Source organism: Oncorhynchus mykiss, chromosome 5, assembly GCF_013265735.2.
Source record: "Oncorhynchus mykiss isolate Arlee chromosome 5, USDA_OmykA_1.1, whole genome shotgun sequence".
Lineage (NCBI taxonomy): Eukaryota > Metazoa > Chordata > Actinopteri > Salmoniformes > Salmonidae > Oncorhynchus > Oncorhynchus mykiss.
The window spans coordinates 41391626-41414103 of NC_048569.1; the positions used below are offsets into that span (position 1 = coordinate 41391626).

Below are 22478 nucleotides of genomic sequence, written 5' to 3' on the forward strand. Positions count from 1 at the left end.
ATTGACGAGTGCTTTTACGTGAGTTTCCAGAAAGTTTCCTAAAGTAGCATGTCTGGACTCCATCTCTTTAGTAAGTATCAAATGCTGTCATGATTTAATATTGTAAAAAGGCCTGTTTTCAGTAGGCTACATTATTTCTCTCATTACGGCGCCCTCTCTTTCAAGAATATATTCCAATGCTACGTTTTTGCTAAAACATGTGACGTTTTAGCAAAAATGTCGGGTAAAGTGGTATGAAACCCATAGGACTTTGTTTGAATGGTTTTGTGCATCGAAATAGGATCTGTATTAACTGTTTTTATATGCAGAAAATCCAACAGACAAGAACAAGGTAGGCTTAAACTTTATTTTGACTCCGTTCATGTCTCAATATGAAAATGTGACAGATCCTCTCCAACCTGGCATTTCTTAATTGAATGATTAATATTTACCTTGAATAATTATACTGTAATACCATGATCATAAGGAAGTGTAATGACTTGTTTCAAATAGGTTTTTATTAATAACCATATCCATGTAAACAAGTGTACAAACAGAATTGATGACCTCCCCTTTTCTGAATAGTTATATCAGTGACGTGCACATTGGCCTGGCCAATTACCATAACCTTAAATTCCAAGACGTCACAGCCCCAAATCCTACATATGAGTGTGTACAAGTAATGTAATGTTCTGGTCAGCCATGCATGGTCAACACACACCCAAACTGACGCTGTGACTCACACTAACATGTGCATGATTACATCACAGCCTGCGGGTGCAGAGGAGAGGGAGGGGAGGAGAGGCAGTAAGAGCATCGTAGCACTTAGAACAGTGTGTGTTAGAATAACATTGACTGTGAGTTTGAGTTTGAGAGAGTGTGTGTGCGTGCGCGCTTGTGTGTGTGTGTGTGTGTGTGCGTGGCTAAGCACCCTCCACAAAACTAAAACCACTCCACCAGCGTCTCTATTCAAAGCGATTTTTAGAAAATTTTTATAATCTCATTACATTGTAGCAGATGCTCTTATCCAGAGCGACTTATATGCATATATTTTCATACTGGTACACCATGGGAATCGAACCCACAACCCTGGCATTGCAGGTCGCAAACTCTACCAACTGAGCTACGGAAGCACCTCATCTGAGCCCTCTTCATGAAGGACCTGTTTAACTTCTCCTTTTAGCCTCTGCCCGCCTTGCTAGACATCCCACCCTGCCTGGGTAGTTTTATTGGTATGGCAAACACTAAGTGTGAGCGATAGGAATTAGGGAGGGTTACTAAGGGTTCATTACTAGATTAGGACAGTAGAACAGTAGGAATGGCTCAGTTCAGATCTAACTGGAAATTATACCCACAGTCACTCACACTCACAAAGCAATTCACTCCACAGATTAAGTGTGTTTGTGCCCCTCTAATCTGTTTCCCTGACTGACCATCTGGAGCATACAGACACAGCTTGCCTGGCTGGGTCACTATGTCCAGAGAGAAGGGGGGGAGCCAAAGGATGACAAAAAAAAAGAAAGCTACATCGACAGAGAGAGAAAGAGGGGATGGATGAAGAGAGCGATGAGGAAGAGAGCGGTAAATACCAGAGATGTCCTGAAAGAGGGCAGTAGAGAGCAATGGATCGATTGGAAGAACGAGAGTGAAACAGAGAGAGATGAATGAAGAGTAAACAGAGAAAGAGAGAGAGCAACAGAGGGACAGAGGTAGATGGATGGAGAGAGGGAAGAGTCCAACAAAGTGACCAAGGTACTGAGAAAAATATGTAAGAGAGAGAGAGAGAACAAGAGATGACCAGGAGTATTTTATGCATGACTGGGTCTATGTGGTGACCAGTACTCAAACATCCATGCTGTAATACTCAAGTGAATATGAAGTACAAAACCCTTGGGCTATGCACGCACACACACGCACACACACACACACACACACACACACACACACACACACACACACACACACACACACAGCTTAGATAAGCACACGTTATGACCACATTAAAGCCTGCTTTGCATCGGCGACATGACAAGCTGACTTTTCACCTGAGCCCTGCCCCCTTTTCCTCACCTGAGCCTCCAGCGATGTCTTCTCATTGGTCAGCTGCTCCACGGAGTGGGTGGTCCTCTCTGACGACTCAGCAGTCTGGGGGAGGGGACATGTTTAGTAAACAAATCAAAATTCTAGAATTTATTTTGATCGATAACTAACTTTTGATTAAAACTATCATTTCACATCTAAAATATGACTAAATCCACAAGAACGACATTTCAAAAATGTTACGAAAATGGAATTAAATAATGTGTCGGTGTTAATTAATTAAGCATTTTGGTATGTTAACGTATTTAATCACGTAAACATTACATGAAAGAGACGCCCTGCTGCATTTTAAAGCCACACGGGTAAAAGTTAGGGACGTTCGTGTGCGTGTGTGTGTGTGTTAGTCATATATTCATACAGCTTCAGCCTCAGAGATGTAGCTTGGGTTCAGCGGGCCTGGATGAAAGAACATACTGTGGCCTTTGCATGTCGCAGCTGCTGTTTTCATGCATACGTCACGCTACAAACATTGCATACACACGTTTCTTTACCTGTTCACATACAGGCACACACACATTGGACAGAAACACCATCATCATTATACACTCGAAAATACACACACACACACACCTGCGTCAGTCTATCCTGAAGCTCTTTCTCTTTGCGTTGGTTCTCTTCTCTCTGTGCCTCCCTCTCTTTTCCCACCTGCTCCACTCTCTTCTCCAGCTCTGCAACAAAAGCCATAGAGATAGTTTCACTTTTCGTAATGAATCTTTACCAGCACCTCTCATAGGATTAAGCCTACTCCCAGATTAAGCCTACTCCTTCATTCAACATAACTTTCAGTGGAAAGTTTCTATTGTATGTCTGTTTACCATGCATGGTTTGTGCCATCGTCTTGTTGTCTTTCTCTGCAGCGTCCAGTTTCTGTCTCTGAAATGGTCAAACAAACAAACAACTTCACAACAAACTTCACTAGAGAGCAATAACATTCTTTCTCCATGAGCTACACAGGGAAGGATAATGACTCTCATCATCATGACTGTGTGTGTGTGTGTGTGTGTGTGTGTGCGTGTGCGTGCACGTGTCTCACCAGGCTGGTTAGCTGCTGTCCAAGGGAGATTTTGTCCTCCTCCACAGAGCGAAGCTGTTCCTGCCTGTTGTCCAGCTCCACACTAATTTCGCTGATCTGGGAAGGGGAAGACAGATGGGAGACAATTCTAATGTCAAAAGGGATGCAAAACCAGAAAAACCAGAGGACTGTAAATGCAAAGACTATGGGTATGACCGGGCTGGAACAAATGCCTGCACAGACAGGCTGGAACCAAGGCCGGGCTGCAATCTAAAGCCTGGACAAACAGCAGGCCAAAACTGAAGTCGCCCATCCCTGGGAGAGGGGTTAAGGGGATGTTTTTTAACCAGTACTATAAGACGCCCTACCTTCTTCTCCTGGGACTGGGACCGGGCCTTGAGGTCGCTGAGCTCCTCTGGTGACAGCGACACAGCGCCCTCTGTCTGCTGGGAGGACTGTAGTCTCAACTGCAGCTCCACTACCTCTCTCTCCAGCTCCATGATCCTAGACCGCTCAGACACTGTGGCCACCTGGGGAGGGAGGGAAGAGAGGAGGGAGAATGAAATTGGGGAATGAAGGGGGGAGAGAGTGGAGAGAGGGCCAGCCCTAGCCCCTCCAGCTTCTTTGATGTAGGACTGGGCAATACAGACAAAAATACATATCAAAATGAATCCAAATCTAATTTAGCTACGATATGAAAAACAGTATCAAGGCAATGTAAGAGTGTGCAGTTGAGACTCAGGCATTAGTGCAGCAGCATGAGAACAGCTTTTTGTTCCAGAGGGTTTGGGGCTTGCAGGAGAAACGTTGTGGAATGCTGTGGCCAGACGATTGTGGACATCGATATCGCAAAATAACTAGACAATATATCGCGCACAGCCATATCGCGATTAATGACTAACCCACACTACATATCACCCAACCCTACAGTGTCCAGAACGTAAAATACCGTTAGATCCAGAAGTATTACCCGATGATGTCGGATATATGATGCCTATGATGGTATTACCCTAGTGTCCTCTAAGTCCCTCTGCAGTTTGTCAGCTTTGGTCTTTTCAAACAGAAGGCTCTGCTCAAGCTCCTTAATGTGGGCATGCTCCAGTTTGGTCTGCGTCTGTTAGTCAGAGAGAGGAAGAGGAGAACACACCAACACCAGCATCACATGCCAGCTCCATGCCACACACAAGGATAGCAAACGATGATGTCATAGCAGAGACCAGAAAGTAGGAAGTGCATATGAGAGCCAAATGTTTTATTCCAGTGGGTTCTATTCTATTCCAATGATTCTATTAAGCCAAATCCTCAATGACCAGACCCATATAAAACGAGACATACAGGGAATACGGTGCCATTTGAGACCGCCTGAATCTTGTAAAAGGACTCTAACCCTCTAAAGTTCACCTCTATGAGACTGAGCCCCACCCTAACTACCTTTGTTCGGGTCTTTGGTTGGTTGAGTCACAGAAGTACAGAGTTTTGCTAACTAGCCTCCATTGTGGCTCCACAGGTTACATGAAGATAATGTTCTAATCATTCTAAGCATTTGTCTGGCAACTATGGATCCATTGAGTTTGCCAAACTCTGTCCAGTGTATTTATGGATCTGCCTGGATCTATTTTAAGGACCGCTCCATCTGGTGGATTCGGTTCTCTTCCCTTTGGTTCCCAGTGCTCGAACACTTTCTTGACAAGGTCTTGCAATCAGTGACATCATCGCTTTATCCTTCTTTCTCTTCTGTAAGCGCCAGAGGGAGGTAGAAAGAGAGAGAGAGAGAGAGAGAGAGATGAAGGCTTTGTGACATCACCCTCTTCTTGAGCAAGGGGAAGAGAGGGTGCGGAGGCGAGAGACAAGATGAAAGGATGTGAAAAGTGAAAAGGCGTGCCAAGAAGAGATGAGAGAGCTCTTAATAAAGAAGGCGATGGATGGGGGGAAAAAAATGAAGTAAAAACAAGAAAGTAAAAATCGAATCAAATTTGATTGGTTGCGTAGACATATTTTTTGCAGATGTTATCGCGGGTGCAGCGAAACGCTTTTGTTCCTAGCTCCAACAGTGCAGTGATACCAAACAATAAACCAAAATCAAAACAATTTAAAGAAAGGAATTAAATATTACAATAAGCAATATCAGCATAGCCGCGGGAAGTAAGGGTTATATATATATTTATATATATATATATACACACACACACTACATGACCAAAAGTATGTGGACGCCTGCTCGTGGAACATTCCAATTCGGCATTCCAATTCATCTCAAAGGTGTTCGATGGGGTTGAGGTCAGGGCTCTGTGCAGGCCTGTGAAGTTCTTCCACACTGATCTCGACAAACTATTTCTGTATGAACCTCGCTTTGAACACGGGGGGGGGGCATTTTCATGCTGAAACAGGAAAGGGCCTTCCCCAAACTGCTGCCACGAAGTTGGAAGCACAGAGTCGTCTAGAATGTCATTGTATGCTGTAGCTTTAAGATTTCCCTTCACTGGAACTAAGGAGCCCGAACCATGAAAAACAGCCCCAGACCATTATTCCTCTTCCACCAAGCTTTACAGTTGGCACTACGCATTGGGGCAGGTAGCGTTCTCCTGGCATCCGCCAAACACAGATTCGTCCGTCGGATTGCCAGATGGTGTAGCGTGATTCATCACTCCTGAGAACGCGTTTCCTCTGCTCCAGAGTCCAAATGCTGACATTGCTTCCAGAGGCAGTTTGAAACTCGGTAGTAAGTGTTGCAACCGAGGACAGGCAATTTTTAAGCGCTTATGGTCCCATTCTGTGAGCTTGTGTGGCCTACCACTTCGCGTCTGAGACGTTGTTGCTCCTAGACGTTTCCACTTCACAATAACAGCACTTACAGTTGACCCCTGCAGCTCTAGCAGGGCAGAAATTTGACAAACTGACTTGTTGGAAAGGTGGCATCCAGGTTGAAAGTCACTGAGCTCTTCAGTAAGGCCATTCTACTGCCAATGTTTGTCTATGGAGATTACATGGCTGTGTGCTCGATTTTCTACACCTGTCAGCAACGGGTGTAGCTGAAATAACCGAATCCACTAATTTTAAGGGGTGTCCACATACTTTTCTAAATAGCGTATATATATATATATATATATATATACACATCTTTTATTTTACAAAATTAGTGAACTGGGCCTTTATTACTCCTGTATGAGCGGACAGAAATAGTCGTCAGCAGCACGGGGAGAAAAGATTCTCTCATGAATGTCAGAGTCCAGAATATAAATATAGATGTATATGATGGTGTGTATAGACATTATGGACAGTATATGAATAGAAAAGGTGTGTACAGCAGTAGTTATATAGGATGAGCCTTGACTAGAATACAGAATATACAGTGCTTTCAGAAAGTATTCACACCCCTTGACTTTTTCCACATTTTGTTGTGTTACAGCCTGAATTTAAAAGTGATTGAATTGAGATATTGTTTCACTGGCCTACACACAATACCCCATAATGTCAAAGTGGAATGATGTTTTTTCAATTTTTTTAAACAAATTCATACAAATTAAAAGCTGAAATATCTTCAGTCAATAAGTTTTCAACCCCTTTGTTATGGCAAGCCTATATATGTTCAGGAGTAAACATTTCCTTAACAAATCACATAATAAGTTGCATAGACTCACTCTGTGTGCAATGTTTTTTGAACGACTACCTCATCTCTGTACCCCACACATACAGATAATTGTAAGGTCTCTCAGTCGAGCAGTGAATTTCAAATACAGGTTCAACCACAAAGACCTGGGAGGTTTTCCAATGCTTCGCATAGAAGGGCACCTATTGGAAGATGAGTAATAAAAAACAATCTGAGATTGAATATTCCTTTTGAGCATGGTGAAGTTATTAATTACACTTTGGATGGTGTATCAATACAACCAGTCACTACAAAGATAAAGACGTCCTTCCTAACTCAGTAGCCGGAGATGGATCAACAACATTGTAGTTACTCCACAATACTAACCTAATTGACAGAGTGAAAAGAAGCAAGCATATATGCATCCTTTTTGCAACAAGGCACTCAAATAATAAATACTGTACTAAATGTGGCAAAGCAATTCACTTTTTGTCTTGAATACAACGTGTTATGTTTGGGGAAAAAAATAATACAACACAAAACAACACATTACTGAGTACCACTCTCCATATTGTCAAGCATAGTGGTGGCTGCCTCATGTTATCCGCATGCTTGGGGAGTTTTTCCGGATAAAAAGGAAGTGGAATAGAGCAAGCACAGGCAAAATCCTAGAGGAAAACCTGGTTCGGTCTGCTTTCCACCAGACACTGGGAGATTAATTCACCTTTCAGTAGGACAATAACCTAATATACAAGGCCAAATCTATATACTGGAGTTTCTTACTGAGAAGACAGTGAATGTTCCTGAGTGGCAAAGTTACAGCTTTGAATTAAATCTGCTTGATAATCTATGGTAAGACCTGAAAATGGTTGTCTAGCAATGATCAACATCTAATTCGACAGAGCTTGAAGAATTTTGAAAATAATAATGGGCAAATGTTGCACAATCCAGGTGTGGAAATCTCTTAAGAGACTTACCCAGAAAGACTCACATCTGTAATCGCTGCCAAAGGTCATTCTAACGTATTGACCCAGGGGGTTGAATACTTATCTAATTAAGATATATTAGTGTTTTGTTTTTCATGATTTCTGTTCCAAATTTTAGAATGTGTCTTCCACTTCGACAGTACAGAGTATTTTGTGTAGATCGTTGACAGAAAAATTACAATTAAATCCCTTTTAATCCCACTTTGCAACAACAACATTGGCATAATAAGTGGGTAGGCATAATAAGTGGGTAGGCATAATAAGTGGGTAGGCATAATAACTGGGTAGGCATAATAAGTGGGTAGGCATAATAAGTGGGTAGGCATACAAAGTGGGTAAAACAGTATGTAAACATTATTCAAGTGACGAGAGTTGAATAACTATGTACACAGGGCAGCAGTCTCTAAGGTGCAGGGTTGAGTACCAGGTGTCTAGTAACAGTGGCTAAAGTTCAGGGTAGGGTACTGGGCGGAGGAAAGTGGCTGAAGAAATGAGAATTGAGCAAATGAAATAGCAAAAGAAAAAAAATGAATGAACTCATGAATGAGTGAATTAATGAGAGCTGAGAAATGAAAGACATTAAAGAAATATATGATCAGATTAATAATTGAATTTAATGAATGAATGAAATGAAAGAAAGAAAGAAAGTGTGGATAACTAAAATAATATCATCAGGCCCACATGAATACTTTTATTAATGCAGCAGCAAAAGCCAATCAAAAGCAGAGTTTTGTGAGGACATAGAACTCACCACCATGCCAACATATACACTGTAGTGGGTAGAGAATAAGGATTAAAAAATAAAAACACATCCCCAAACTGCTGGAGCTACTGAACCAGAACTTCAACAGAGTAGAGGAAATGTACCAAGTAGCTATATTGAGAAGAGACTATGAAAAAGATTTTCAGCTAACCAATCGGATGAGAACTTGAGCTAACCAATGAGAGATGACGAGAGAGCCCTGGTCAACTGGTGAAACTATATTTTATACTGATGGATTCTGGGTTCTGACTCCTAATCTTGGAATAGTGTTAATTATCAGGTATCCTATTGAAATATTGAGTGCTTATGGTCTTGAGAGGGTCTACAAGTGAATGTTTATCTGTAGGAGGAATGTATGTGGTGGCAGCAACTAAGCTTGGAATGTACTGAGTGAAGGAAAGACGTTGGCAGGCACAGATAAGGGTGGAGAGCTGTGGATTAGTAAGGAAGGGGGTTGAGGTCAGGTCACATCAAGGGAGAAGGAACCGTTTATTGCCCGTATCACTTAACTTCCTGCCTAGCAATAAAGATGTAATGTTTAGAGAGAAGGAGGAGACTCCACCCAAATTGGGTTATATATACTACCACTGGTGGAAATATGTATTTGTCTTATGCAGCTGTATTGACCCAATGGGTGAATAAACTTGGTTTAAGCTTTACTAGTCGTCCTTGATGTTAATATGTTTATTTATAACCTAACAATACACACCCAGCGTTGTACTCTGAGTGTATAAAGGGTGTGGCATAGAACAAAACGTTGAGTCATGACAGTACAGATGAGGGAATGATGTATGTGACGAACCAAATGAAGTAGCTGATATGAAGGAATTCTGCATCAGTGTTTCATTCGGCGTTGAAATATGAAAGGTGGAACAACGGTGTAACACCATCACATCAGCTCTACGTGGTATTTCACCATCTCAAATAACACTGTCTGGATTCTGTTAGTAGGTGTGTGTGTGTGTGTGTGTGTCTGTGAGAGAGAGAATCAGAGTACTGGGTCATTTGTTTACCTCTAGGTCACCTTTAGTGATGCAAGCTTCCTCCACAGTGAACTGCAAGTCTTCCACTTTCCTGTCAGACAGATAGAAAGAGTCATCCTCTTCTCCTCTCCTCCAACATCCCAGGCTCTATCCCATAACAGCAATGCTTTCCAAACGATGCACTTAAAAATACTAACATAGAGAACAATATTGACATAACCAGCCCATAAAACCCCTCTATCGACTACAATTCTCAATTACCCTCCCTCCCTCACGCACGCATACACACACACCCACCTCTTCTCTTCCTCCAGTTGGTTCAGCAGCTCCACCTTGTCTCTGTCTGCTGTCTCCACCAGTTCACGCAGTTGATCTAGCTTAGCCTCCATCTCCATAGCATGCTAACACACACACACACACACGTGCCATATCAATGCATTGACATGGTTTGCTATAGGTCAACAACATAAAGCATGTGTGGGAGACGGATATTCCACGTGTATTGTATTTTTCTGTGTGTGTGTGTGTGTTGTCTGTGCTTTCTCCCCTCACCTGCCCCTGTACCTTCGTGAGCAGTGACAGTTCCTGCTGCACCTCCCCAGCATGGCTGGTTGCCTTGGCGACCTCCCCGCGTTCCATGTCCCTCTCGGCCAATAGCTGCTCGATGTGCTGCTGCTTCTCCTTCAGGGCTTCCTGTAGCGCTGTAGTGCCAGAGATCTTACGAGCATACCGTGACGAGGTCTCGGTCAGCTAGGGGGGAAGAGATAGAGAGGACACATTCAGATAAGATGGACACAAGTGGAGAGAAGAGAGAGCAGGGAGAAGATAAAGAATGCTGTGTGTGTGTGTGTGTGTGTGTGTGTGTGTGTGTGTGTGTGTGTGTGTGTGTGTGTGTGTGTGTGTGTGTGTGTGTGTGTGTGTGTGTGTGTGTGTGTGTGTGTGTGCGTGTGTATTTTCAGTAGCGTGTTTGTGTGTGTCTCACCAGGCCAGTGCGGCTGGGTTTCCCACTGACAGAGGAGGTGACAGAGCTCAGGGAGCTCAAGGAGGAGGCGCTGGGACTCCTCTTCATGGTGGAGCGTCTCCGTGAGGAGTCCTTGGCTTTAGCCAGGGTGCTGGGGAAGCCGATACGACTCACCTTGTGGACCGGCGCAAACAGGCCGTACCGCGGCAGACACTGGAAATACCTGGAGACATTTGAAAGGGATATCAGAGGATGTCAAAAAACACACCTGAAACATATGAGAAGGACATATTCTTAATACGTATCATTTTTAAGACTTTCTCTATACGGGTCAAACTTTAAAACCACTGAATTTCATGACACTTGACTATTTAGAGAAGGACATGTTTTTAATCGTTATCATTGTTTTTAAAATACTTTTTCTACAGGTACAGCTTTAACCACTGATAATAAACCTGTGTGTCACATATCTAACCTGGATCCAGCCACGGCTCCATCATTCTTCCCAAGTGGTTCGTCCAGCTCCACTCCACACCACTCCCCCTTGGCAAACTCTGTCTCCCCCATGAACCTCACCGCCCCCGACTTATTACCCCCCACCTGGAGAGAGAGAGAGAGAATGACGGAGAGACAGATAGAGAGGGAGGTAGTAGAGAAGGAACAAGAGCTGTGAGCTGACACACACACACGCGCACACAAACACACACACACACACACACAAACTCACCAGCACGCGGTCTCCCAGTCTCAATTCTCTTCTGGTCTTCTTGGCTGAGTCTGTCTCAGAGAGGTTGGACACTGACCCACTGCCCGTCATGGTTCTGCTCAGCGGTGTCTTGGTACTGTTACCAGTGGTATTAGCAGCCCCAGCAACAGCAGCGGTAGGGGAGTTTGCCCCTGTCTCGCCAGGGTTAGACTGCCCACAGTTGGCCTCCATCTCTGGCATAGCCGTCTTGGTCAGCTTGGAGGGGCGTGTGAATATTCCTCTGCCATCCTCGCACTGGAAGTACTGGACCCCCGCCACCGACCCGTCATTCTTTCCGATGGCCTCATCCAGGACGATGCCAGCCCACTGGCCTGGGGCAAACTGCGTTCCCCCCAGGAAGTGGACATATCCTGGCTTGTTGCCGTTGACCCACACCTTCTCCCCCACCCGGTAGTCCATTTCTCCATCCTGGGTGGGAGACTTCTCAGGAGGAACAGGCTTTGGAGCAGCTGGAAAAACAATCATCATCAGCAGTAGCAGCAACAACACACACACACACACAAAAATACACACACACACACACACAATGAGCCCTGCGGCTGATTCTTACTAGAGGAAGGGGAGGTGCGTGTTGGTAATCCAGTTGGCCTGCTTATCTTGCTGGGAGGCTTGATTCCACTGGGTTTGCCTGTGCTCATGGTCCCTGCTTGCTCCTCAAGAGGCTATGGGCTACTGGAGCAGAAGGTGGTGCTGGCCTCTTGTCAGGATGGGGGGGCTAGGCCTTCCTGCCCCACCACCTACTTTGTTCTGCCCCACCTTGAGGCCGAGGCCTGAGAGACACAAGGCACGGAATACTTCTTAATAGATTTCATTTGTAGTCCATTAAGTTCACAAAAATGACTTGTAATTCATCATGAAGTAGTATAGAGAGAAAGAAAGAAAGACAGACAGACAGACAGACAGACAGACAGACAGACAGAGGGTGAGAGGTGAGAGAGAAAGAGAACAAGAGACAGAAAGAAAGAGGGTGAGAGAAAGAGAGGGGGTGAGAGGGTGAGAGAGAGAGAGAGAGAGAAAGAGAGAGAGAGAGTGAGAGGAAGAAAATGAGAGGCCCCTGGCCTCTAGCTAGGAAGCAGCAAGTCAGTTTAGGGCCAAATACACAGTTGACAGGAAGTCAAGACATTCCAAACCCACCCAGCAGCACTTCACACGGACAGTGTACACACACACAGGACACAGCATCATTATAACTCCATTATAATTCAAGACTGGTGCTTGTTTCTGGCCAGGCCTGACTAGTGACTAAGAGCTCCAGAATTACATGACTAAATGGTCATAAAAAGAGCAGAGAAGAACAGCCATCCTCTATGTAGAGATACTCCCGCCCCATCCCTCATCCAGTCAGGGTGTAGCTGGGAAACATTGGCTACTTGTTCGTTGTCTTCCCTATGGGCGGGGACACACGATAGGAATGGTGTGAATTTTTGGACGCAGCTCAACACGAGTTCGACCAGTGGTGTAGAGGTTTTAGAAAAATGGAGGGTAAACTGATCGTCGTTCGCGATGAACAAAGTAACCTTGTACTTTCTAGGCCTTTTTCCGCAAAAGGTGGGTAAACCCTTGCCAAAGTAAAAAAAGGTGCATCAACTTTTATTATCAAGTTATCCATCCATCTTCTAATGAACAGCACTCATTTGGTGCCAGAACACTCATCACACATCAGCTATGACTGTGGCGGGTGTGTGACTGTGTGTGAAGAGGGTGTGAAAGGAGTGACGGTGCACTTAATGGGGCCACATTATTAATTAATTATTACCCAGTCAGTATTACATGGCCATGGATGGTAGAATAAGGGAACAGCGGGAGACTCTAGGGACAGAATTGCCATGGGTACTTTCTGAATATTATCACAAAGTCTAGGTCTACCGGGTCTTTTGAACTGGCCCAAAAAAATTCAATTAATTTCTAAATTCAAGTCCTAATATCAAAATGCAGGTCGAACAACAAGGCCAGTCTGATCTGGAGCCAGCCAGGTAAAAAAGAAGGCCTTGCCAGATGCGTGGTGACGTACCCAGGGACGCTCCTCCCCCTCGGGGTGTCAGACCACAACAATGCGAGCATGATGCTGTCTCTGGCTGCTAATAACTCTCTGTAAAAACGACTCTTTCCAGATCGTAATAAACGTATTATAACACATTAATATAGAAACGATGCCAAGTTAACTGTTGCTTTTAAGCGAATCTTGCTGATGACCATAAATAGTATAGTTGTCTAAGACCGGTTCAAGTAATGACTGAGGATTAAGGAATGGTTGCTATTATTGCTCGTCAAATATCTAGCTAGCTGACTAAAGCATCCGTTACAGGACAGCTTTACTGAGGATAAATACAGCTTGCCTTTGCTGAGCTCACCTTTACACGAGTCAGTCTCTCCAAGTAGATGAATTTCTCTCCACATCCCTGGCTTCCATAATACGATTAGTAAACCAGTCTTCATGGCTGGAAGCTATCAAGCTATATGGCTCTTGACTGATATAGCATAAAGGATACTTCTAATAGTTTTCTATTAGCTGGTTAGTTGCTGCTGGCTAACCAGCTGGTTAGAACGGGAGTAATGACAGATCCTGGTCTGAATGTGAAGCTTGCTTGTCTAGCTGAGCTCTGGCAAAATCAATTAAACTGACTCGCAGCAACTTGAACAGTTTAGCTTTATTGAAAGGACGTGATACGTTCTCATCCACTTATGTAATTGTATTAGAGAATAAGAACGTAATTAGAGATAATAACCAGCTAGCTACCTAACCCGCTACGCATTTCTGCTTTGGACCAGTGGGTGTAATTCCCGATGCCTTCATTCCCTGCTGTCCCTCCCTGTCGGAATTTCAGATAGTGACTAGCTATCTAGGTAGCTTTCCCTTGCATAAAAAGAAAAACAAATGGGGATATGAGTGGTATATATAAAACAAATATTGCTTACCTGAAGTGTAGTCGATAAATCACTGTTTTGATCGAAGCGATTAAAATAACTGCAACAGTACGCCCGTTAATTCCCAAACCCTGCCCAGCACACTGATGTATATAAGAACGGCCTAGCATTGTGAACATAGCGGCATTAAGGCCAGGTGATCATAGGGCTAATTTCCAAAATAAAAGTTCCCCTGAAAATGGTTTTACTTATTAACTGCATTTAAAATCACAAACAATATTGTTGGAACGCCCACTCCAGTAGAAATGCACTTTTTCTAGTAGAAAGACGATGGCCAGGTTTACTCATGTTGCCCAATGATTTAAGTAAATAAGCCATTGTTTTAGTCAAAGTAAACGTATGATATATTTGTGATATATAGTGATATATCCAAACTGCCTACTTCCTGCAAATCCGTGTGAATGCAGTGTCTTTTCCTATGATATGAAATACACATTCTTTTCAGTTTACCTTTTGTTTTAGGGCTGGGTTTTATTTTAATGTTACCACCCACCAGCATGGAATTATTTATTAATCAGAAACAGCTGCAAAGTTATTCATATTTCTGAGCCAAACAGCCTTGTTGTTACGTCCGTTGTTGGAATGAGACCAAGGCGCAGCTTGGTACATCTTTCCATCTTTCTTTCTTTCTTTCTTTCTTTCTTTCTTTCTTTCTTTCTTTCTTTCTTTCTTTCTTTCTTTCTTTCTTTAGATGAACACCAACAAAAACACACACACACACACACACACACACACACACACACACACACACACACACACACACACACACACACACACACACACACACACACACACACACACACACACACACACACACACAAAAGACAAATTAACATAACGTTCTGCAGGCTAAATAGTAACTGTACAAAATCAAGATCCCACAAACTCAGGTGGAAACAGGCTCCCTAAGTATGATCCCCAATCAGAGACAATGATAGACAGCTGCCTCTGATTGGGAACCATACCCGGCCAACAAAGAAATAGGACACATAGATTTGCCCACCCAAATCACACCCTGACCTAACCAAATAGAGAATAAAAAAGGCTGATGCTACAAGCTTGGTACACCTGTATTTGGGGAGATTCTCCCATTCTTCTCTGCAGATCCGCTCAAGCTCTGTCAGGTTGGATGGGGAGCATTGCTGCACAGCTATTTTCAGGTCTCTCCAGATATGTTTGATCGGGTTCAAGGCTGGAACACTCAAGGACATTCAGAAACTTGTCCCGAATCCACTCCTGCTTTTCTTGGCTGTGTGCTTAGGGTCGTTGTCCTGTTGGAAGGTGAACCTTCACCCCAGTCTGAGGTCCTGAGCACTCTGGAGCAGGTTTTCATAGAGGATCTCTCTGTACTTTTCTCCGTTAATCTTTTCCTCGATCCTGACTAGTCTCCTAGTCCCTGTTGCTGAAAAACATCCTCACAGCATGATGTTGCCACCACCATGCTTCACCGTAGGGATGGTGCCAGGTTTCCTCCAGACATTTCCTCCAGACATAAAAATGTGCCGTTTTTGTCACACAACACAATACCACAGATGTCTCAAATTTTGAGGGAACATGCAATTGGCATGCTGATTGCAGGAACATCCACCAGAGCTTTGGGCACACCTACTCATTCAAGGGATTTTCTTTCTTTTTGCTACTTTCTAAATTGTAGAATAATAGTGAAGACATCACAACTTTGAAATAACACGTATGAAATCATGTAGTAATCAAAAAAGTGGTAAACAAATTAAAATATATTTTAGATTCTTCAAAGTAGCCACCCTTTGCCTTGATGACAGCTTTGCACACTCTTGGCATTCTCTCAACCAGCTTCATGAGGAATGCTTATCCAACCGTCTTGAAAAAGTTCCCACATATGCTGAGCACATGTTGGCTGGTTAGTTTGCTTTGGGTCATTGTCCTGTTGAAAAACAAATGATAGTCCCACTAAGCACAACCAGATTGTCACGCTCGCTATCCTCAAACTCCCTGTCATAAATCAACCAAGGCGTAGGTGGCATGTAGTTCCACATCTTTTAATGAAAGTGGATCCGAAATAACCCAAAAAACAAACAGGTAAACAGCAAAGACCGTGACGCAACCGAGGTGCACACAAACACAAAAGGAAAAAATAATTACCCACAAAACACAGGTGGGAAAAGGCTACCTAGGTATGGTTCTCAATCAGATACAACGATTGACAGCTGCCTCTGATTGGGAACCATGCCAGGCCAAACACCTAGAATTAGAAAACATAGAAAAACACATAGAATGCCCACCCAAACTCACGCCCTGACCAAACCAAAATAGAGACATAAAAAAGGAACTACGGTCAGGACGTGACACAGATGGGATGGCGTATCGCTGTAGAATGCTGTGGTAGCCATGCAGGTTAAGTGTGCCTTGAATTCTAAATAAATCATAGACAGTGTCACCAGAAAAGCACCCTCACGCCATCACACCTCCTCCTCCATGCTTTACTGTGGGAACCACACATGCGGAGATCATCCGTTCACCTACTCTGCGTCTCACAAAGACACACCGGTTGGAACCAAAAGTCTCAAATTTGGATTCATCAAACCAAACGACAGATTTCCACAGGTCTAATGTCCATTGCTCATATTTCTTGGCCAAGCAAGTCTCTTCTTCTCATTGGTGTCCTTTAGAGGTGGTTTCGAAGTTTGCAATTCGAAGGCCTGATTCACGCAGTCTCCTCTCAACAGTTGATGTTGAGATGTGTCTGTTACTTGAACTCCGTGAAGCATTTATTTGGGCTGCAGTCTGAGGTGCAGTTAATTGTCGATTTCTGAGGCTGGTAACACTAATTAACTTATTGTCTGCAAGGTTCTTCCTTTCCTGTAGCGGTCCTCATGAGAGCCAGTTTCATCATGGCGCTTGATGGTTTTTGCGACTTCACTTGAAGAAACGTTCAAAGTTTTTTAGATTTTCCGTATTGACTGACCTTCATGTCTTAAAGTAATGGTGGACTGTCGTTTCTCTTAGCTTATTTGAGCTGTTCTTGCCGTAATATTGACTTGGTCTTTTACCAGATAGGGCTATCTTCTGTGTACCCCTCCTACCTTGTCACAACCTGATTGGCTCAAATGCATTAAGAAGGAAAGAAATTCCACAAATACATTTTTAACAAGGAACACCTGTTATTTGAAATGCATTCTAGGTGACTACCTCCTGAAGCTGGTTGAGAGAATGCCAAGAGTCTGCGAAGCTGTCATCAAGGCAAAAGGTGGCTACTTTGAAGAATGTAAAAATATGACATTTCTTTTGATTTGTTTACCACTTTTTTGATTACTACATGATTCCATGTGTTATTTCAAAGTGTTGATGTCTTCACTATTATACCTACAATGTAGAAAATAGCAAAAATAAAGAAAATGGCTTGGATGAGTAGGTGTTTTCCAAACTTTTGACTGGTACTGTGTATATATGACCACTTTAGAAATGGTATAATTGCATGATATGATAGCCTTTTGCAAACTTGCTCCCCCTGTTGCCCCAATATGAATGTTTTTTTTACCACAAGGTTTTTCTTCACTATAAGCTCCATTGCTTTGATTGGTATATTGTTAGCTAGAAACCACAAGTGTCTATCCAGATAAAGAAAAGGCACCTGTGACAGAAAATTCAAGAAACTTATAAAGTTGAAGTCGGAAGTTACCATACACTTAGGTTGGAGTCATTAAAACTAGTTTTTCAACCACTCCACAAATTAATTGTTAACAAATTATAGTTTTGTCTAGTCGGTTAGGACATCTAGTTTGTGAATGACACAAGTAATTATTCCAACAATTGTTTACAGACAAATTATTTCACTTATGAGTCACGTTTCACAATTCCAGTGGGTCAGAAGTTTACATACACTAAATTGACTGTGCCTTTAAACAGCTTGGAAAATTCCAGAAAATTATGTCATGGCTTTAGAAGCTTCTGATCGGCTAATTAACATAATTTGAGTGAATTGGAGGTGTACCTGTGGATGTATTTCAAGGCATACCTTCAAACTCAGTGCCTCTTTGATTGACATCATTGGAAAAACAAAAGAAATCAGCCAATACCTCAGAACACAAATTGTTGACCTCCACAAGTCTGGTTCATCCACGGTAGCAATTTCCAAATGCCTGAAGGTACCACGTTCATCTGTACAAACAATAGTACGCAAGTATACACCATGGGACCACGCAGCCGTCATACTGCTAGGAAGGAGACACGTTCTGTCTCCTAGAGATGAACGTACTTTGTTGCGAAAAGTACAAATCAATCCCAGGACAACAGGACCTTGTGAAGATTCTGGAGGAAACAGGTACAAAAGTATCTATATCCACAGTAAAATTAGTCCTATATAGACTTAACCTGAAAGGCCGCTCAGCAAGGAAGAAGCCACTGCTCCAAAACCGCCAGAAAAAGCCAGACTACAGTTTGCAACTGCACATGGGGACAAAGATCGTACTTTTGGGAGATATGTCCTGTGGTCTGATGAAACAAAAATAGAACTGTTTGGCCATAATGCCCATCGTTATGTTTGGAGGAAAAAGGGGGAGGCTTGCAAGCTGAAGAACACCATCCCAACCGTGAAGCACGTGGGTGGCAGCATCATGTTGAGGGGGTGCTTTGCTGCAGGAGGGACTGGTGCACTTCACAAAATATATGGCTTCATGAGGGAGGAAACTTATGTGGATATATTGGAGCAACATCTCCAGACATCAGTCAGGAAGTTAAAGCTTGGTCGCAAATGGGTCTTCCAAATGGACAATGACCCCAATTATACTTCCAAAGTTGTGGCAAAATGGCCTAAGGACAACAAAGTCAAGGTATGTGCAAGCAAGGAGGCCTACAAACCTGACTCAGTGACACCAGCTCTGTCAGGAGGAATGGGCCAAAATTCACCCAACTTATTGTGGGAAGCTTGTGGAAGGCTACCCAAAACGTTTGACCCAAGTTAAACCATTTAAAGGCAATGTTACCAAATACTAATTGAGTGTATGTAAACTTCTGACCCACTGGGAATGTGATGAAAGAAATAAAAGCTGAAATAAATAATTCTCTCTACTATTATTCTGACATTTCACATTCTTAAAATAAAGTGGTGATCCTAACTGACCTAAGACAAGGACTTTTAACTAGGATTAAATGTCAGTAATTGTGAAAAACTGAGTGTAAATGTATTTGGCTAAGGTGTCATCACACACGCTGCTGCTACTGTCTACTATCTGTCACTTTATTCCTAGCTATATGTACATATCTACCTCAATTACCTCATACCCCCGTACATCCACTCGGTACTGGTACCCCTTTTGAATAGCCAAGTTATCATTCATTACTCATTGTGTTTTTATTATTACGTGTTTTACTTTTCTAATATTGCTCTATTTTCTTTCTCTCTGCATTGTTGGGAAGGGCCCATTAGAAAGCATTTCACGGTTAGTTCACACCTGTTGTTTACAAAGCATGTAACAAATACAATTTGATTTGCTAGCTGCTCAACCAAAATATACAGTGAGGTATTGTGTTCAAGTAAACGGAATACTTTTATTTTGAAACGTTTTTAGACCTGTTAATGCCGCTTAATGCCGCTAAAAGACGCTGATTTCACAGAGCTACCCTGCCTAGCTAGTTTTCTCGAGCAGCCTGCCCTTCCCAGCGCCAGACTGTGACGTCACCTGCGAAGCATCCTCTCTTTCTCTCGTCTGTCTGAACCTTCTCCATCCTCCCACCAACTGCGGTATTGGCATAACTAAACATTGTTGTTTCCACTTCTGTTGAGAAGTGTGTTTTTACCGTCAGTTGCTGGTTTCAAAGAGCACAAAAAATGTCAAAAACCATTAACCTTTTAGCAATTTAACCTCCACAGAAACCATCTTAATATGCATTACCATTTCTCCCGACAGTGGAAGAACTGCTCTCTAAAACTTTTATCAAATATAATTTATTTTAATTTGCATACATTTGCATAAACTGTAATGTTTTTAAAGTCAAACAACAACACAGTGGTAGACATTTTAAATGCTACTGCTCTTTCACCATTTCAGCTACAAACATTGAAACAACTAAACAATTTTTACTTTATACGTTATAACTATTTAAATAATTTTTCATTATCATAACATAACCCACCAACAGTAATATTTACTCTTGAACTGTTAAAGCTAGAGACACTAAATTAACTTTCTGTTAAAGCTAGAGACACTAAATTAACTTTCTCGTGTTATCAATCAAAACAATCTTTCCACCTATCTATACTTTTTGAACTATAACAATAAAAAATATGCATAAATTAACATGGTTTTAAATGAGAAACATAGTAATACAGTGGTAGCTATTCAAAACGGTCCTGCTCCTAAACCAATGAAGCTACAACAGCTTTAAAACATTCAGGCTATCCTAACGTCAAATTTCCTATAACCCTTTTATGAACTATTTTGATTTGCATAAATTAGCATAACACTTCATGTATTCAATGCCAACCATAAGAACACAGTGGTAGACAATTTAAAAGCTACTGCTTTTTAACAATTTCAGCTACAAACATTGAAACAACTAACATTAGTATAAAATAACCACCAACACTAATAGTAACTGTTCAAGCTAGAGACACCGAACCAACTTCACATGTTCAGGCTATCCTATTCTATCAAATAATCAAATCTGCCTACTTTTTCAACTATAACCAGTCAATATCATTTCTACTGCAGTCACTATCACTACTATAACTTATTTCACAACCATAAATACTTTAAGACAAGCTAGCAAGCACACACATTTTCTTTAGGAAATGTACTTTTCTAGTTCACAAGGAATTTACTTGAATCACCAGCAAATACACAAAACTCAAAGACAAAGGATTGTAAATATGACATATTACATTAAAGATTCCACTGTTATACTGCAAACAAATTCTTAATTGAGCGAACCAATTAATGAATTTCTACTTTTAGCTATAGAACATCAACATAACATAAAAATGTTAAAATTCGTATCTAACAGACAACTATCTCCACCTTCCTTGACTTCCTTCACATCTGGTTAATATTCTTTAGAACACACCATATTCCACTAGAGTAGAAGAAGAAAAATCACACAGTCAGATATTTTGTTCTCCTGGGTACCTTTTCATAAAAGCGTCTCAGAGTACGCCTAGGAGTGCTGATCTAGGATCAGTTTTGTATTTTACATCACAATGAATAAGTCTGAGACGCTTTGTGAGTATAGACCCTCACCCTGGACCTGTGATTGGAAGTTACTACTCCTCCCTGACACTGTATTTGCACTGCTGATCTCGGTCCCAGTCTCAGGCGAGGCTGGCGGTACCTCCTCCTCTTTCCTCCCCAGCAGTCTGTTGAACAGCTTCTGGAAGTTCCCACTGAAGGCAGAGCTGGAGAAGTAGTACACGATGGGGTTCAGCACGCTGTTGAAGTAGGTGAAACACACAGAGGTGTAGAACGCCAAACTGGCCTCTTTGAAATAATGGCACTCGTTGTACCAGACCTTGAGGATCCACACAGCGATCCGAGACACTGTACTGGGGAAGAAGCAAATTATGAAGATGAGTGCCACGGCCATGACAAACTGCAGCGCACGTTTGATCTTCCCCCCGGTGTCGATCGTCTTGTTCTTCAGCTGCCAGGTGATGCAGACCGTGCAGAAGGTGACAATGGCGGTGGGCAAGAAGAACTGGGTCACGTATAAGGTGTTGTGCCACGTAGACAGCGGGCTGAAGCCCATGCAGATGTTGAAGCTCTCGCACTGTGTCTGGTTGTTGCGGTAGAATAAGTGTTTGTTGGTCAGCAGGTACCCGGTTGCAGCGATGATCATCCCCCACAGGCCCAGGGACACCCACAGAGCATAATTCAGGCCCATCCGGTTGATTTTGTTCATGGGGTGAACGATCTTGAGGTAACGGTCGACAGCCACTGCAGTGAGGAAGAAGATGCCAGCGCCGCGGTTGGCCGTCAACATGAACAGCATAATCCGGCACATGGCATCACCATGGATCCAGTGCTTGCCGCGTCGGTAGTAGTCGGCTCTGAATGGAAGACAGAACAGGACTATGGAGTCGGCAACGGCCAGCTGTGTGAGGTAGACAGAGTTGGGCTTCCAGGTGTCCAGGAAAATAAACATCCACAGAGCCACAACATTCCCCATCAGCCCAAACATGAACTCCAGAACCAGGATGGGAGGCAGGACATGGTCCAGGATGGGAGACTCAAAGGCGCAACAGTCATCTTCTGTAGTAGTGAAGTTTGCCATGGGTCAAACGATACGCTTTTAACAGGAGAGACCGTCTGTGTGCTGCTTTGCTCCTCTCTGAAAATAGTCAATATTGATAGTGTTGTCTAGGCACCTCCTGCATTTAATCAGGGATTTTATTGTTTGCGGTGATGCAAACGATCTTCCGGTGCCAACAATGTGGAGAGTGTGTG

The 22478-nt window shown here is 42.8% G+C and overlaps 2 protein-coding genes across 4 annotated transcripts in view; both read right to left on the minus strand.

Annotated features, from left to right (window-relative positions):
* Positions 1-14167, minus strand: part of LOC110523839 (CAP-GLY domain containing linker protein 1b) — a 31904-nt gene extending 17737 nt beyond the window's left edge. Inside the window, exons 1-14 of one of the 3 annotated variants that reach the window (XM_036977528.1) lie at positions 14053-14167; positions 11687-11906; positions 11098-11585; positions 10846-10970; positions 10392-10593; positions 9974-10159; positions 9707-9810; positions 9440-9500; positions 4101-4205; positions 3460-3621; positions 3113-3208; positions 2895-2952; positions 2650-2747; positions 2050-2124 (exon numbers count right to left, since the gene is read on the minus strand). In XM_036977528.1, the coding sequence (XP_036833423.1) occupies positions 2050-2124; positions 2650-2747; positions 2895-2952; positions 3113-3208; positions 3460-3621; positions 4101-4205; positions 9440-9500; positions 9707-9810; positions 9974-10159; positions 10392-10593; positions 10846-10970; positions 11098-11585; positions 11687-11774 (1848 nt within the window). In that variant the 5' untranslated portion in view covers positions 11775-11906; positions 14053-14167. Of the gene's footprint in view, positions 1-2049; positions 2125-2649; positions 2748-2894; positions 2953-3112; positions 3209-3459; positions 3622-4100; positions 4206-9439; positions 9501-9706; positions 9811-9961; positions 10160-10391; positions 10594-10845; positions 10971-11097; positions 11586-11686; positions 11907-14052 lie in introns of all 3 variants that reach the window. The other 2 variants (XM_036977527.1, XM_036977529.1) reach the window with 2 other exon arrangements.
* A 5752-nt stretch (positions 14168-19919) lies between these two features.
* LOC110523841 (hydroxycarboxylic acid receptor 2-like) lies at positions 19920-22474 on the minus strand. The gene has a single exon (XM_021602898.2). It carries the CDS (start codon positions 22303-22305, stop codon positions 21226-21228), a length of 1080 nt encoding a protein of 359 aa, XP_021458573.2. The 5' UTR covers positions 22306-22474; the 3' UTR covers positions 19920-21225.
* Positions 22475-22478: the final 4 nt, after the last annotated feature.